We start from the raw sequence: 17817 nt of genomic DNA on the forward strand, positions 1-17817 counted from the left end.
ATATATACGTACGTATGTATGTATGTACATATATACATACGTACGTACATACATACATACGTACGTACATACGTACGTTACTTATCTACGTACGTACGTACGTACGTACGTGTGTATGAATGCATACACTACGACCTACGTACATACGTACGTTACAAGACGAGTGTACATTTAGCCATACTAACACATGTGTTTCCTCTGTTTGAGTTCAATAGTGGCCCAATGGTGTTCACTTGGCCTTTGTCGCCTGGGAATGCGACTGTGATTGGTTGTAAGGGATGGAATCCCTTTTTGTATATCTTATTTTTGAGAGATGGTACGCATACTTCGATGAACTTATGTACATGTTGTTCGATTTGTGGCCAATCATGTCCATCCGTCTGCAACATGTTTACCGTTTCCTCAGAAGTGTAATCTCCCAAGTTTTGCTACTGCTCGATAATGTTGACACGTGGCGCGTATTCTGTTGCCTGTGGCGCATCTTCAGATGGAACTGGATGTAATGCTGCAACATGTATGGCAGGTTGTTCCCGCGTTGAGTCAAAGTATGGAGATTTCATTCCTATCTTTGCTACCAATGCGACGACCCATGGGGTCTTGTCACATGCTTTTGTGCCTTCTTTGAGGAACGTTTTGTTCGTGTTTCCCACTAGCATCGGGTCTTCTTCTGGTACAGATGCGAGTTTTGGAAACCAAGTTGCATAGAGGTAGTAGGGTACACATATCGTGATACTTGTTGCCTCTTCAATGACTTTGTCAACGACGTCAGGTATGAGTTTCCATGGTGGGTTCGCCCATGCATTCACTTCCTGCTCCCACCTTTGTAGTAGCGCATTTTGTTCTTTGATGTAGTATTTATCTGTGTGTGCATTGTGAGCCGATGCGATCAGAACTACTGTGAATTCCCCAAACCGACGTTTAGTTTCTTGGTAGAATCTGGGGTGTAACATCCAGTCTATGGCTATTATGGTTATGGGCATGTTAGTTTCCAAGGTTGTGTACTTTTGGCTGTTACGTGTTGTTTCCTTCGCTTCCTTTAATACCTTTTGGTTTTAGTGTTAGAAGTGTCTTCGTGTAGACGCGACAATATATCTACCATCTGGTTGCCCTTGCCTGGGATGTGTATGACGGAGAAGTGGTGGTGGAATGTTTTTGCTATCCATTTGGCTAGCATTGGGTGTAACATCTGTTGACTGTTCATTGGCGTGAGTGCTTTATGATCTGTCCATAGTGTTATGTCCCATCCTTTAATGTATTCGGTTTAATGCTCCAGGCTATTTACCAGTGCTAGTAGCTCCTTGGTATTCGTGCCATAGCGTTGTTGTGCTGGATTCATGTCTTTCGAGAAGTAGAGAACATCCTCCTATGCCATTGTCACTGGCATCGTTTATGATTTGAAACGGTACCCCATCAACAGGGTAGACTAGTGTCGCCTAATATGCGATGGATTCTTTGAGTTCTTCCCACTTCTTTTTGATAGTCCATGACACGAATATGTTCAGGTTCATTTTTTCTTTCAATAGGTTCCGGAATTGTTTTGTAGTGTCGGCAAAGTTGGGGACATGGTCGCCTATATAGTTTGCTAGTCCCACCGCTGTGTGCAGATCTCTTTTTGATCCGGGTAGTGGCCAGTCTTTTTTTCAGGATCTTCTTTGAGTCCCTGTGTGGTTACTTTCACATCTAGAATGTTGACCACCATGAACGCGAAGGCACACTTATTGTGATTGAGTCGGAACTTTGCTCCATTCAGTCGCTTGATTACTTCACGAACTGTCTTGTGGTGTTCTTCTATAAGAATCGCAATGAATATGTCATCTACATACAGCTGCACACCTTTGATGTCTATGAGCAGGTTTGCTATGACTGTCTGGAACTGTGCTGTGAGTGAGTGTAGCCCAAACGGCGCTGACTTGAATGAGTACTCCGCTCCTCTCCACAAGAATGTGAAGTGTTGGCTTGCTTAGTCTACTATGAAGTGGTGAAACCCTCCTATGAGATCTAACTTTGAAAATAATTGCGCTTCTTAAAGGTGGTGTAGTACTTCCTTTATTTTAGGTGACACAAACTTATCTTGTTCGTATTGGTATTTGATCTCGCGTAAGTCTAGACATGTTCTTACTTTCTTGAGAAGACCTGGATGGTCATGTTCACCTGATGATAACAACGGTAGATTTACTGTTGTTGGAGTAGTTTGTATGTAGATGTGCCCATCTGTAAGCCACTTCCATAGAGCCTGGTAGGTTGCAATGTATGTCAGGAGGTATGTTCGCATTGGTATCTAAAAGGTCTGTAAGTGACTCTCTGTAATATTCTTGTTCATGCTCCGGGTCTTCTTCATGTGGCGTGAGGAGTGATTCCCTTTTTTGCATCTGTTGGTATAAGTGGATTGATTAATCCTGCTATGTTTATACCTATGTATGATAGAAAGTCCATACCAAGAAGAATTGGTGTCTTCTTGTCTGGTAGATCCAACACTTCAAAGCACTGAGAGATTTTCCTACCTCCATAATTAATGTCACAAACTTGAGTTGACCCTGTGCGTTGTATTTTTGCATCTGTTTCTGCTAATTATATATAGACCGGTTGCGCTCTGATGGAGAGATGTAGTTCTGATACTACACTCTTGTCCATGCATGAGCGTCGTACGCCCGAGTCTACTAGTGCGTTGTATGTATTGCCATTAATTTGTATGTCAATGTGTAAACGTTGGTCTCGTGGGACGGGAAGTAAGGATAAAGGTTAGTAATCTATATCATTTCCATTTATTAACAACGTTTCTTCATCTGTATATACATTGAGCCTGTCAACCAGGTCAATCATGTTTCCTTCCGCCCACCAGTTGTTTCAGTGCTCATCACCTGCTGTGATGTCTTCTACCTTGCCGGAGGTAATGTACAGTCTTGCTATTTGCACGTCCCTTTTGACCTGTTCCTCAGCCTGCTTGGCCTGATTCGAAGCCTTCATGGGACATTTACTTAATCGGTGTGGGGCTGGCATCACTTTACAATAAGGACATGCACGCTCCTCACGCGTCACTTTCTTCTTTTGGGCCTGTCCTATTGGCTTGGTTTGATTGGGTGCACCGATGTCTGGTTTCTGCCGTTTGTTCGTAGTAATAATGCTACTCTGAGCCTGGCTGTGGTTGGTTGTCTGTGCATTGTGTCGCTTGCGCTGCTCTCTTAGCTGCTCTATTAGCAACCGACCGCCTTGCACCCTGGCTGTCGTTCTTATGTTTGCCTCAGTCATAGCGTGAAGCGCAGTGTGCTTCGTATCCGATAAGTGACCCTCACTTCCATCAGGTTGTTATTCTACCCTGATGAGAGCATCCACTTGCGCGTGTTTTCCTTTGGACCTTGAGAATTTGCAAGTGTGTAGGTTCTCTGTCTGAGTTGCGGTAACGCTAGTCTAACATCTCCATTGCTTTATGCGCTCGTTCTGTGCGCACTTCAACGTTCGGTGTCTTATTCTGCATGTCATTGAAAACTTTCTCTAACAGATAGTCTACTGGATGGTGTCTGAGTCTGTCAATAATGATTCAATTACACTGTTCAGGATCGTTGGAATGCTTGGTTGTCTGTGTTTCAGAGTCTCTTAGCGTATTGAGCACTGCCTTGGTCTTCTCTATTGCATCAGCGGAATCTAATAGATTTCTTACTAGTGCTGGGTACTGACATAGTGGCATCGAATTTATTAAGAATAAGTCTCTTACATTGTATAGTGAGTTCTATCATGTCTTCGCAATTTTCTATCTTGTAAAAACTATCTTTGGGTAGCTTCGAAAATTCCAAAGTCTTTAGTAGTTTTACGAGGGCTGGTTGATTTGTCTGGTCACCTAAGTATGAACGCATGAGCTCTAACTCACTAATGTATTGACTTATTCGAATGAGTTCATCCTCCTCATCGCCACCAAACTCGTTGATAACTAAATCATATCGTCGTAGAGCTCCTCATCCACGAGTGGCATGCGTCGTTCTGGCTGTTGGACATGAATGCCTACTCTCAACTTGTGTAGAGTCGGTATAGACACCGATACTGTCTGTTCCAGTTTGGAAACAAATATACTCGCCAGGACGTGGTTGTCTTGACAGATGTGTTTGTCTATTTCTAAACACATCGCTGAGGCTAGTATGGACCCCCCCCCCCAGGTGTAGGCTAGCTCGACCCACTACCTGGGCTTGGCCCCCTTACTGAGCTGACATTTGCGCCATCTGTGCCCACACCCTCTTCTTCACCACCATACACGCCTGTTCTGGTTGCCGTTGGCATCTTGAGATCTCTGTGATGGGGTGTGGTTATTGCAAGTTATTAGTGAAGACTCTTGCTATCTTTTGTGCGAATGCGCGCTTCACCCCTCTTGTCTTTCGTAATAGTTTGTGTGAAATCAATAAAAGTTGAATATAACTCACTTACTTTTATTGTGGTCTCGCTTTGCTGTATTTCCGTGTGAAGTGTTTCCCGTTCTGTGTGGTACGGTAGCTTGTTGCGTTCCTTCCTGTAATTGGGAAGGTTTATTTTTATTTCGTCATATGAGGGATTACTTATGATTATTCCGTCAAATGAGAAATTATTTTCTCATGATACTTAATGAGATGTTCGGTCCTAGTGACGTCACTGGGAAAAGTTCGGTCCTGGTAACGTCATCTCTTGATGTTTGGTCCTGTATTGAACTGAGTCTAAGTGGAGGTCACCCCTTGATGTTCGGTCCTGTATCGAACTGTGGTTTGTACCTCACTTCTTGTATTCAATAACTTGTGCTGGTGTGTCAATTTGATACCTTGTGTTGATGTGTGAGTCGTTCGCCTGTTTGGGCTATCCCTTGTATAAACCTTGTTTAGACCTGTGGACTGTCCTTATGTTGTGTCGATATTCTTGTGTGATCTTCCCTCATATGGCTTTGTCGCAAGCCTGGCTCTGCGTGTCTTGTTTGTGCACGTGATGTTGCTTGAGTTTTCGATTCAATGTGTGAATGCTCGATCTAAACATTCTCGTCTGTGTAATAGTTTTATGGTCTTTACGCATGTGTAATAGCTCTGTGGTTCTTTAGTGATGTTCGCTTAGAATCTTTTTGCTCTACTTTTCGTTTATTTGTTTGTCATGTCCCTGTCCATCTCTGTTGATGTCCTTTTATCACTTACCTGGGAAAATATAATAGTAATCCAATATCTACACGTACCCTTCTGGATCATTGGTAATTACCGTAGCTGCTCGTTCGAGATTTGTCCTGCGATTTAATAGAAGAGTATGTGTAGAGATTGCGAACACACATAAGTTTTCACATGAACGTCTACAGTGGCATGCCACAGTAGTAGTGAACATCTATCCAATACATTAGAAAGCCCTAGCACGACCAATACGCGATCACGCACACAAAAGTGTTACATGAGATCGAAAGCAAATAATACGATCGCAGCTAAATAAGGCTACACAATTGATATTACAAGGCACAAATGAGCAGCTTTAAAAAGCAGTTAGATCCAAGTGACAAGAGACAGCGTGTATATATACAAATACGAAGCAATGACACACCACTAGTATAGTATTCAGAGATACAGTACAGTATACAGAGTTCGATACAGTGGTTGGTACAAGACATGGCGTAGAAGAACAAACATTCGCAGGTGCAACATTCACATCAAATAAAAACAGTGGAAGTTCAGTACAGGACCAAATATTACACAAGAGAAAGTATATATCTCAAATAGCCCACGTGTCAAAACAAGGCCTAATTCTCATATGAGAAAATCGGTACAACTGAAATCACATATGACAAAAAAACTATTGCCACGCGTGGTAAAACAAGTCACATATTAATATCGCACATGATAAAACAAGCAAAGCTGATTTCACATGTGAAGAAATATGCTCAACCAACAAACAATAAAAGCAACTTCCCAATCACAGGGAGGAACGCAATAAGCTACCACACAACACAGGACGGTAAACATTTCACACAGAAGTGCAGCAAAGCGTGATACCGACAAAAGTAAGTGAGATAAATTCAATTTATTATTATTTTAATTGTTATTAGCTAAGAAAGAGAGGGGTGGGGGGGTGGGTGAAGCGCTTTTTCGCAACGAATATATAACAAGTCTTTACTTATATTACTAATAATCTGGGATACATACACACCAACACAGACAACTTAAGATGCCAACAGCAACCAGAGCAGGGGCGTGTCTGGGTAGCTGAGATGGTTCCCATAGGCGGTGAACCTATTTCTTTTTTGCTAGGATTATAGAATTACTATTATTACGCCTCACCCCACTCTAGAGTGGGGTGAGTGTTCGTGGGATAGAGATATGCGACTGAATAACAGTGTAATATCATTCTTAATATATACTCTTTAGCTTATCGACCTACTTATGGTGTGGTGGCCTTTACTTTTATACTCACTTTGAAAGTCGACTCTGTCAGGGATGAGAGGTCACTAATGATTACCCCGTAGGGGGATCATATCATTTCAAGGCAATGATAGTGATACCCAGGGGAGTGAATGATACTAACACTCAGTGAGATCCCTGCGGGATCTGACGGGATCCTTTATGTAGGTCAGTTTGTCTGGGGCGGAGCTCGTCTAAAAGGAAACGAAGTGGTAAATATGGCAGGCTTCAGCGGGTTAGAAACCAGCATTAAAACGTAAGAGCACATGCCAGCCTCAATATGAGACTTACTAGTCGAACAGATACGAAAAAAAGGTTCTAATGAACTGCTAATTTAAGTGGTTTAGTTAGCGATCAACGAATAAAAGTAACATTAGGGATAACAGGCTAGTCACGGCCAAGAGTCCACATCTACGCCGTGGTTCGGCACCTTACTATATCGGGGTTGACCGTCTATCGGACTGTACTCTCAGTGACAGTGACTCAGGTGCAATAGTAAAACATAAAGCTAATTGCTTGGACATCCCCCTCGGAGGGGATTATTAGCAGGGTGTACATGTAAAAATAGCGGGTTCCTAATAGTAGTTGCACAGTTAACGTATATTATAAGCGCATTAACGTACTAACGTGTATACTCGTAATCTTGGAATACGTTTAACGAATTGGACATGAACACGAACTGAGAAATTCAAGATTCTGAACATGTAAAAGTACTCAGTAGAGTATGGGACTCTCCTGTGGACAATTAGGTGGCTTTCCAAATATAGATTGGGTTTTCCACTGAAATTAGAATTGTACATAGTATAGGAACGACACCAATCTGATACCTGAAAATGACACTTTAGGAATCTCTAATTAATGGGAGTACCATGAGAGAGGGTCTCAGGCATGAAATGGTTGTTGGTACAAACCTATAATATTATTCAATAATGATCTCATAGCAAGATACTCCACTGAGAAAAGGACAGGATAAGAGTTGTTAGAATTTAGGACAACTTGGTTTTGATTCCTCCTAGCCAGCCAACTAGATGTGCTCGTCTATGCCTTAAATGGAATGGGTAGCTAGGTACCAAGCGATGGGGTATAGGTGCAGATGTATACTGCACCAGCTTGGTGTTTTGGTTTGATTTTTTATTTTCTTAAGTTGGACTTAGAGAGGTACTTTATTTTAGTTTGATTGGGAGATTGTTTCGAGGCGTGAAATGTAAGCTATGCGTCCAATGAAATGATATCTAATCTTAGTAACTAAAGCATAAATAAATCTAGACCGAAGTAGTGAGTGATTAGAGCGGAGCTTATAAACAATAGTCTCAGTCTAAAATCCCCTATTCTTTTGCTCATTACCAAGGGCTGCTAAACTTATTTAACATTTAACATTTCAACGTACTATTAACGTATTTTAACGTATTAACGTAAACATCTTGGTATCGTATAGTCTGTCTAGAGGAGACCGACTTTTACACAGGGTAATACAAAATAGATTAAATTGCTTCATAGAGGACATAAGAAAATTGGTCAGTAAGTAAAGTTGATGGTCAGGCAGGGCCGTCCTACACCTCCGGTACCCCTTCGGGGCAATGATTACCCGTAGGGGAATCATGGTGGAATGCAGGAGCCCTCCTACACCTCCGGTACCCCTTCGGGGCAATGATAGAGGTGATGCTATAGTCCCCAACCACCCTTCATACCACGTAGACGTTGTAATACACGAACCCAATTATCTTTTATACCCTACTACACTCCGATAAGATGTTGTACTACTACACTTTACTGCTCTGAAAACTATTGCCACTAGACTTAGAGATAGACCAGACCATAGAACTGCTAGCTATGTGATGGAAAACGTTCATCCCTCTGAATTACTAGCTAATCTTAAGTTGAGCTATTCATCAAACTAATACCTTTTTTTATTTTGCAAAAAGACAGGCAAAGACTAGTGCCAGCAGCCGCGGTAATACTGGTTCCTCTAGTCTATCTCATGATTATTCGGTGTAGAGGGTGTGCGGGTGGGTTTTCACGTTTTAACTAAATGACCAGGGCTTAACCTTGGTGAAATGGTTAAAAAGGGTAAAACTATGGCGGTGAAGGGGGTGACGCAAACGCGAATGGCGCGAGCGACAGCCCAGCGGGAGGGTCAACCCCAGGTAGTAGCTCAAGTCTACCAACACCTAATGGGGTACCCACACAGGCGTCAGCAATGCGTTTTGAAATCGATAAGAGTATTTGTCAAGGCAATTACTTGTTGATCAGTAGGTTCGTATCCAAGCTGAAAACAGCAGCACCTGTAGCTTTTGCGAGTCTACACAAAATGAGAGTATGCATTCACGATCAGCGACCAAACGTCGCATGCTACTGGTAGACGCAGAACTCAGAAAGAGATATGACCAAACTTTCAACGTGTGTAGTGATGACAAGGAGGATGAAGTAATTTAATCAGTCAATACATCAGCAAGCTAGCAATCCTGCGTACACAATTAGGTGATAAAGTTAAAGAACCAGCACTATCCAAACTACTAAAGATCCCAGTTGGTTGTATTTGGTTAATAGAGGTAAATTTTTCCTGAGCATTGAATTTTTTTACGAGTCCAATTAGCTCATCACTGACCGAGTTTCCGGGGCTTTAGCCCCATCAAGGTTACAAACAAAATACCTGTTGCCCTCCCTGCATACTAATTTGTATGGTCCGCCATATGGTGTAGTAATCTTATTCATTTCACCTTGATAACGGACCATGACAATGTCCCATTCCTGGAAGTGTAGTGACGAGTGATTCTCATTTTGTATCTGTAAATATAAGTGGATTGATTAATCCTGCTATGTATGTATATACCTGTGTATGGCAAAATGTTCATACCAAGAAGTATCGATGTCTTCTTGTCTGGGAGGTCCAACACTAAAAAACACTAGGATGTTTTCCTTCCTCCATAACGTTGTATCATAACGTTGTATTCTTGCATCTGTTTGAGCTAATTGTATATAACCCAGGTGCGCTCTGACCGAGCGATATAGTTCAGTTACCACACTCTTGTCCATACATGAGCGTTATGCACCCGAGTCTACTAGTTCATTGTATGTATCACCAGTAATGTGTATGTGAATGTGTAAACGTTGGTTTCGTGCTGTGGGAAGTAAAGATGAAAGTTGGTAATGTATATCATTTACATTTATTAACAACGTCTCTTCAAATGTATATACATTGAGCCTAACAGCCAGGTCGATCATGTTTGCTTCCGCCCACCAGTTGTTTCAGTGTTCCTCACCTTCTGTGATGTGTTCCACCTTGCCGGAGGTATTAGACAATCTTGCTATATGCACAACGTGTTTGACACGTTCCTCGGCCTGCTTGGCCTGGCTCGATGGCTTCATGGGACATTGACTGAACCGATGCGGGGCTGGTATCACCTTACAATAAGGACATGCACGCTCCTCGCGCGCCCCTTTATTCTCTTGGGGTTGTCTTATTGGTTTGGTTTGCTTGGGTACACCGTTGTCCGGTTTGTGCCGTTTGGTCGTAATAGTTGTGCTACTCTGAGCCCGACTGTGGTTAGTTGTTTGCGGATGGTGTCGCTTCTGACGCTCTCTATCAACCGATCTGCCTGCACTTTGACTGCTGCTCTTTTGGTTGCTTCAGTAAGAGGGTAGAGTACAGTGTGTTTCATATCCGATATGTGACCTTCACTTCCATCAGATTGCTTGTCTGCCCTAATGACAGCGTTCACTTTCTCTTGTTGTCCATAGTACGTGAGTGCTTGGCATCTTTGGACCTTGAGAATTTGCAAATGTATAGGCTCTTTGTCTGAGTTGCGGTAACGCTCCTCAAACACCTCCATTGTTCTATGAACTTGCTCTGTGCACACCTATACGTTCAGTGTCTTGTTCTGCATGTCATTGAGAAACTTCTTTAACAGATAGTTTACTGGATGGTGTCTGATTATGTAAATAAGGATTCTATTGAATTGTTTAGGATCCTTTGAGTGCTTGGTTATCTGTGTTTCAGAGTCTCGTGACTCATTGAGCACTGGATTGGTCTTCTCCGTTGCATCAGTGGAGTCTAGATGATATCTCACTAGTGCTTGGTACTGACATAGTGGCAAAGACTTGGCTAATGAGGTCTCTGCATTGTTTAGTGAAATCTACAATGTCTTCCACGATTTTCCATTTTGAAGTAACTATTACTAGGTAGCTTCGTAATTTCTGAGGTCTTTAGTATTTTTTCAAGTGCAGGTTCCTTTATTCTATCGCCTAAGCATGAACGCATGAATTCTAACTCACTGATATACTGACTGATTTGATTAAGTTTATCTTCTTCATCGTCACCACACTCATTGATAGCTAGATCGTATCACCTTCTGATCTCATTGTCGACAATTGACATGCGTCGTTCTGGCTGTTGATCGTGAATGCCCACTCTCATCTTGTGCAGAGTGGCTATGGACACCGGTGCAGTCTGTTCTAATTTGGATACAAATCTACCAACCAGGACATAGTTGCCTTGTAAGATGCTCATGTTTATTTCTAAACGCATTGCTGAAGCCAAAAATTCCTTCTTCACCACCATACGCGTCTGCTCTGGTTGCCGTTGGCATCTTGAAGGGTCTGTATTGGTGTGTGGAAATTGTAGGTTATTTGTAAGAATCATACTATTATTGTGGTCTCGTTTTGCTGCACTTCCGTGTGAAGTTTTTACCGTTCATCTGTGATGCGGTAGCTTGTTGCGTTCCTTCCTGTAACTGGGTGGGGTTGGACGATGTTTGTTAGTCAAGCTTATTTCGTCACGTGTGGACTTTACTTGTGATTATTCCATCATATGAGAAATTTCTCTTTTGTGATCTCAAAGAATTGTTCGGTCCTCGTGACGTCACTGGGAAAGTTCGGTCCTGTCGACGTCATCGAGGACGTTCGGTCCTGTTGACGTCACCGAGGAAGTTCGGTCCTGTTGACATCACCGAGGAAGTTCGGTCCGGTTGACGTCACCACTGGATGTTCGGTCCAGTACCGGACTTCTTGTTATGTTCACGTCACGTGTAATGAATGGTCCTGTACCGACTTCTTGCTACGGTGTTAATTCGTTTTCAGGTGTGGTCTTGTACCAAACTATGGTCGTGTATAAACTGGCCTCGGAATACCTTGCAACTACTTGCCTCTGTACTGTGGCTGTGTGCCTGCTGAATTATTACACACGTGTATATCGGCGTTTGTTGTGCTCAAAGTTCAGTTGAATTTCGGTGTCACTTGGCATGTGATATGCCTGTCTTGTGTGCCTTTATGTTCCTTGTTATTGTTGTAGATATCTCGCTGTGAATATCGTGTTTGACCTCTAATCGCAGTTAGATTGTATGTGATCCCTGTTTAGATTTCGTATTCGATGTTGATTCCTAGGAGTATCAAGTTCAGGACTGATTGTCCTGTTCTCGTTTGATAGTCCGTATTGTAAGTCCTGTTACTGTTGTATATAACTATTTCTGTTTTATTTTAAATCTAATTGTATCTATATTGTATGTGATCTTTGCTTGGATTTCACATCCGATGTTGATTCCTAGAACTATCGAGGTCAGGACTGATTGTCCTTTTCTCTTTTGAATAGTCTGGGTTGTAAGTCTTATTACTGTTGCCTCTGAATATTTGTCTTGTGACTGTATTAGATGAGAGACACCTTATATTGATATCATTTCTATACAAACTACTTTCGATCGTTTGTGAACTTGATGTCCATGCTGATTGCACTTCCAATCGGGGTTGTTCTTAGATAGCAGTGTATACGACCAATGGTCTTGTTTATTATGTTGTGTGGATCGATATGTGTTAGTACTGCACTATCTGCTGTACAATGAAATGTAGCGTACCTGTTTGACCCCTTAACCGTTGATTTCGATGTTTAGCGCACCCATCTCAACTGTGTATGTTGCTTTTATTTACCCACCCTCTCTAATGCATGTGCGCTTCTAGCTGTGTTTCTTGGTCTGTTTGTGTGACCCACTGCTTTGCGGGCTCTTATGCTCAGTTGGTAGGCTAGAATGTTGCTAAACTGAATCTAATTTGATCTTGATATATTCATAATTCCTTCAAGTGTGTCCTTATGTGGTCCTCGATGTTAGATATCAATTTATCTTATTTTGTTTGCTTGAAGTTACCCTTTTTTAAGTCTACTACACTTCGTTGTGGTTTTGTAATAGATTTATTGGATCGTTTTACTGCTGGGAGTGATGCTTCCCTATCGAGATCGTCTTTGAGTGATTTGTGCACTCGATCTGATTTCTTGGGTCACTCTTGATTGTTTGGCGTATGTTAAACCTTTTGTGTGGTTCTTTGTGTAATACAGTGCTCTTATTGATATTGTAATATGATGATTCATACCATCTACCACATATTTGTGTGCCTCTTTACATACGTTTTTGTCTGAGCCCTGGCTCTCTTGACTATTCTAGTGTACATGTACTATGCTTATTGTTTCTTGTCTAGGAAGACTTTGGTGCAGTGATATGATGTTCTTCTTGGGGTTCTGACGTCAAGGTGTTTTTCTTTTTTGAAAATCCCCAACATTGATAAATCAATCACTATGACAGCTTCCCAAATTTTCACCGATTTATACTCATTCTACTTTACAATTCTTCACTGTAACACGATATTTTGATCCTGTTTGCAAATGCTGCTGGGCAGAAGATCCCCTCGATGAGCTCCGCCACATGCTCCGTCTGTCAGTCCACTTCCTCAAGTACCTTGTCTAGAAATTTCGGAACTGTTGCACAATGAGACAACAAATATCTTTCTATCTTACCATCCGCCATCGCAAGGATGGCGTGGTTCTGCTCATGCCAGTTTGTGTATCGTGTACATACCCAGGCCAGAGAGGTGTTGCGACTGCAACCCTGCCGCACGCTGTCCCGCCTGCTTTAATGCTTCCACCTTCTTTGCTGCATTGGCCGCGCCCCTGGCCTCCTTCCGCATCTGTGCTGCGACCTTCGGCCCTCTTTTCTTCGGCGCCCGCGCATCTATCGCCTCGTCACTCGTCTCGCTGACCGCCCGTGCCATTGCACCACGCGGCACCACTGATAGCTGGGGTGTCACTGGATCATCTAAGTCCACAACTGGGGCACCCGCCTGGTATGCCGCAAGTCTCTTGTGCATCGCAGCCATATAGCCGGCTGCAGAAGCCACCGGTTACGTTGTATTGTCGTTCTGCTCCTCGGACTACCCTATCAACACCTTCAACATTGACCTACCGCACATAAACACGACAAGCTATTGTAACTCCTCATACATCCTCTCCGTATCCTGACGGAGAACCTAGCAAACGCCGCCGTTGCCGATGGCTTCTGAACTTGGGGGCCAGACACCGGCATAAAGCCTGGCGTACGTAACCAGCCAGTCGAGGTCCGCTCTCATTCCCGTGAGCATCCTCGACTACAACGTCATAAAAAATACTGGCTGGTGGCCTATTTTATTATCTTAATCTTCTCAGTGGCTTGTCCTTCTCACGGCCAGCGTACGCTACTTTCGTTCGCACAATGTCAACACACTCACTCCTGGACTACAAGTTGTCAGACTCGTCACCCGTCAATACCACCGTTGTTTCTGGAAATCGAACTCTCAATGTCTCAAATTAGCTCAAATTGGCTCAAATTGCGAACTAAATTTTTAAATGTAGAACGTAGGACAGTATCATGTCGAACGTAGAACACTATCTAATAACTGTGATTCTGCCCAGTGCTATACGAAATTAGAACTATAGAGGTACGTGCCAATAGACAAACTGTTTTTAAGAGCACTACCCACTCTCCGAACAGAAACAGCAGAGCCGTCCTTACTACGTAACTTGAGAACAGCATTTGCCCTTAGAGGTTCATTTGTACCAACTGGAAAGTTCGAATGTGGTATATTTGTATTGACAGGAGCATTGATATGGGGTTGCTTCATACGTGTGTCGGCACTATCTAAACGTATGTGTTTAAGTTGTTTACGTGTGTCAAGGTCATCAGTTGCGGGACGTTTGCTCATGTTGGTCGACTCAGGGGGCCGTCGATCTCTTATCTTTGATCCAGTGGCGGAGTACCGAATACGGAAACGTGTATGTAGGTTATGAATCTGAGAGTGTGTATCAATATATATTCGTTATCCACTCTCGCGTGTGTGCGTGCGTGCTTGTGTATGTAAATTCAGTATACACATTCGCGTGTGTTTGTGTGTGCGTGTGTACTGTGTAGTGTGTAACTGTGTTTATATATTCGATATTATATACTCTTAGTTGTAGTCTTATTAATTTAGTTTTATTCCTAGCAATTTAGTGTTTACTTGATCAGTATATATCCGTGGATACCAATCACTTCCAGTACAGCAGCATGTTGATACTCACCAGTCGATTCCAGTACAACATGATGCTGGTTATTCACAGATAGAACAAACCTTAATATCAGGTCCGTTTCCAAATCAACTCGAAATCTATTTTTTCTTTTTCCAGTCGAAGTCTTTCAACTGTTTTAAAACGCCACATAAATTCTCGATAAGGCTAAGCGTGTGTTTACGTGTCCACTTGAGCTTCAGCAACGGCTTGCGTTCATTAGACGGCTGTTGTAACCGTAGCATGCGCGTGGTGTAGCGCGTGGCGTTGAGCTGCTGTCGAAGTTTCATGTTGTTCTCGAACACTACGTTTGGATAAAAGCGGCCGTATGTAAATTAAATATACCAGATTCACATACTGAATGCATGGACTGCACAATGGGTACAATGAGAAATGGTGAGCGTAGGACAACGCAGGTGATCCAGTAAGCTGAATAATTGGAATACTTGATTATTCAAATGCTGAAGTATTGAAATACTGGATTATAAAAATTGTACAACGTGGTCAGTTGGAAGTGGTGAATGAGGGATGATGTTGAGATAAGCTGAATGGATCACAACTGGCTTAAACATCGATTGGCAAAGCCCTGTAGTCTCACACATTTTCAGTATGCAAGGTCGGGTCTGTTCCGGGCACCGTATAAGATGTATATAATCTCACAATACATAGAAACGCACGCACCCACGCATACACATAAACTATATATATATATATATATATATATCACACGCACACGCACACCCGTATATATATATATCCTGTGCACGTAACTATGTAAATATACGTGTACAAATTGTGGCACATGCCTGAGATTCTTGCCGGCCCTCAGCGGCACACACAACACAATACGTAAATATATAGCAAGTTCATACACCCACCTGTGGCACACGCGTCTCTGAGATCCTCGCTGGCTCCATTCCTTCGCAGCGGCTATCTTTACCTTTAGTTGGCTCAGCTTCTCGAACCGGTCGTTTACCTCAGCGTCCATCCGGTCCAGTTCCTCGTATTTGTGTTCAAGTGCGAATAACTCCTCCAATTTCTGAGCCTTCAGGCTCCGCGCTGCCTCGAGTTCGGGCTCGTAGGCTGACTCTTGCAGCTGTGCGTGTTCTTGGAGAGCAAATTTAGACACCTTCTCTTGGTGTTCGTCACTTTTATGTAGGCGGGAAGCGAGCTTGATATCCTCCATGTCTTCAAAAGTGTCAATCTTGGTCTGCAACTGGACGGTTTCCATCTCCCACACTTCTCGTTGATTGAGAGAATCAATAGTGAGTGTTCCAAATAGGTTGTGAATACGCATTGGATTCATGTATATCCATCACGAGGCTATCAATGCACATAAATGTATACATGGGGATACTAACGTACAATATGTTCAAAGGTGATCACATACACACAGTAATATACATGTGTGCGTATATGCCCTTGTAGTCAATATACAGATACATATACATTACCAAAACACATTAACATACTTACATACATTAATATATTTCTAGATTTAATTTAGATTTAGATTTAGATATATATATATGAGTGATGTTTACTTTGCATATAATAGCTTTAAACACACCTGCATGCTTTCGTTGTCGTCCTGTACCCGCGAACATTTGCTCACTAAATTGGCCTTATTCTTCACCGCTTCGTTTTGTTGCCTTTCCCATGTTACTTTCCGCGCCGTCACTTCATCCAGCTCCCGGAGGAGGCTCGCTTTTTTCTCACGTGCCGAAATAAGACACTCCTCCATCCTCGCTATCTGGGCGACAACATCGCGAGATACATGCTCCTTCTCCTTATCCACATTCGCCTGTACCTGTGCCTGCTCACTCTCCGTTAACACAGGCGTATCGAACATGTGTCTGAGCCGCTCATCGATTTCTCGCATACGTTCAGTTCGCCACTGTACTTGACTTGCAAGGGCTCCTTTTGGCTGTCTTTGACGTTTAGGTCTAATAGGTCCTCCCGGTTGCGCTGGCTGTACCGCTTTCCTCGATACTATAACTGTGTCTACTGTTTCGGCTTCTGATACCGAGACAGGAGCATTGGTGTGGGTTTGCTTCATACGTGTGTCGGCATTATCTAAACGGATGTGTTTAGGTTCTTTGCTTGTGTCAAGGTCATCCGTTGCGGGACGTTTGCTCCAGTTGGTCGACTCAGGGGGCCGTTGATCACTCATCGTCGATCAAGTGGCTAAATACCGAATACGGAAACGTGTATGTAGGTTATAAATCTGTGAGTGTGTATCAATATATAATCATCATACACTTTCACGTGTGTTTGTGCGTGTGCGTGTGCGTGTGTACTGTGTAGTGTGTAACTGTGTTTATGTATTTGATATTTTACACTCTTTCATGACCCCCTCTTACACATACATAGGCTCATAGCAGCAGAAATGAAATATGTAGACTGTAAATAGAGTGTAGACTGCCCTGTGGCGTAGACTGTAGGCTGTAGAGAGTAGAGACTTGAGAGAAGGCTAAAGCTGAACGGACGAAGGAACTCTTTCGTGTGCGAATAAACAATTTATAGTACTTATAAATAAATATTTGAAATAGAACTATTATATTTGTTTTTTCAAAAAAACAATATATATATATATGGTATGTACATACAGTACAGTATGTAAATATTTATGTATTTACAAAGCTGCCCGTCGGGCCGCGTCTTTTCTTGGCGGGAAACAAAGATGGTTGAACCTACCGGTGGTATGTCTTCGGAATTTACAGTAATGTAAATAAATAAATACCCTGGGATTATTCTAAATGGTAAATACATATCGTTACGATTTGTGTTATGTATTGTATACATTGCGCATTAGTTCTTTCACTTACGATTCCCAGACAACTCAGACTTTCGCTTTCCTCCGCTGAAGAGTATGCTTCATTGAAGACACGCTCCGATATTAACCTTAAAAGTATAGTGCGAACAATGATTAGATACACGTAGCACACATACGAGGTACGCCTATTGGTATACTTCCATCACATTCAACCCTCATGATAGACAGGTAGCGCAGCTATATATATATATATATATATATATACATACATACATATACATACATACATACACACACACACACACACACACACACACACACACACA

At 42.5% G+C, this 17817-nt stretch overlaps 2 protein-coding genes across 2 annotated transcripts; both read right to left on the reverse strand.

Annotated features, from left to right (window-relative positions):
* Window positions 1–9626: 9626 nt before the first annotated feature.
* Window positions 9627–10210, reverse strand: SARC_00619 (hypothetical protein; the record flags this gene model as incomplete). Its single annotated transcript, XM_014305719.1, has 2 exons — window positions 9627–9918; window positions 9969–10210. 2 exons carry the CDS (start codon window positions 10208–10210, stop codon window positions 9627–9629), a joined length of 534 nt encoding a protein of 177 aa, XP_014161194.1.
* Window positions 10211–14641: 4431 nt separating this feature from the next.
* Window positions 14642–16430, reverse strand: SARC_00620 (hypothetical protein). Its single transcript, XM_014305720.1, has 3 exons — window positions 16286–16430; window positions 15594–15954; window positions 14642–15019 (listed from the first exon to the last, which is right to left on the reverse strand). Exons 1-3 carry the CDS (start codon window positions 16320–16322, stop codon window positions 14935–14937), a joined length of 483 nt encoding a protein of 160 aa, XP_014161195.1. The 5' UTR covers window positions 16323–16430; the 3' UTR covers window positions 14642–14934.
* Between the last annotated feature and the right edge of the window lie 1387 nt (window positions 16431–17817).

This window comes from Sphaeroforma arctica (genome assembly GCF_001186125.1).
Source record: "Sphaeroforma arctica JP610 unplaced genomic scaffold supercont1.20, whole genome shotgun sequence".
Lineage (NCBI taxonomy): Eukaryota > Ichthyosporea > Ichthyophonida > Sphaeroforma > Sphaeroforma arctica.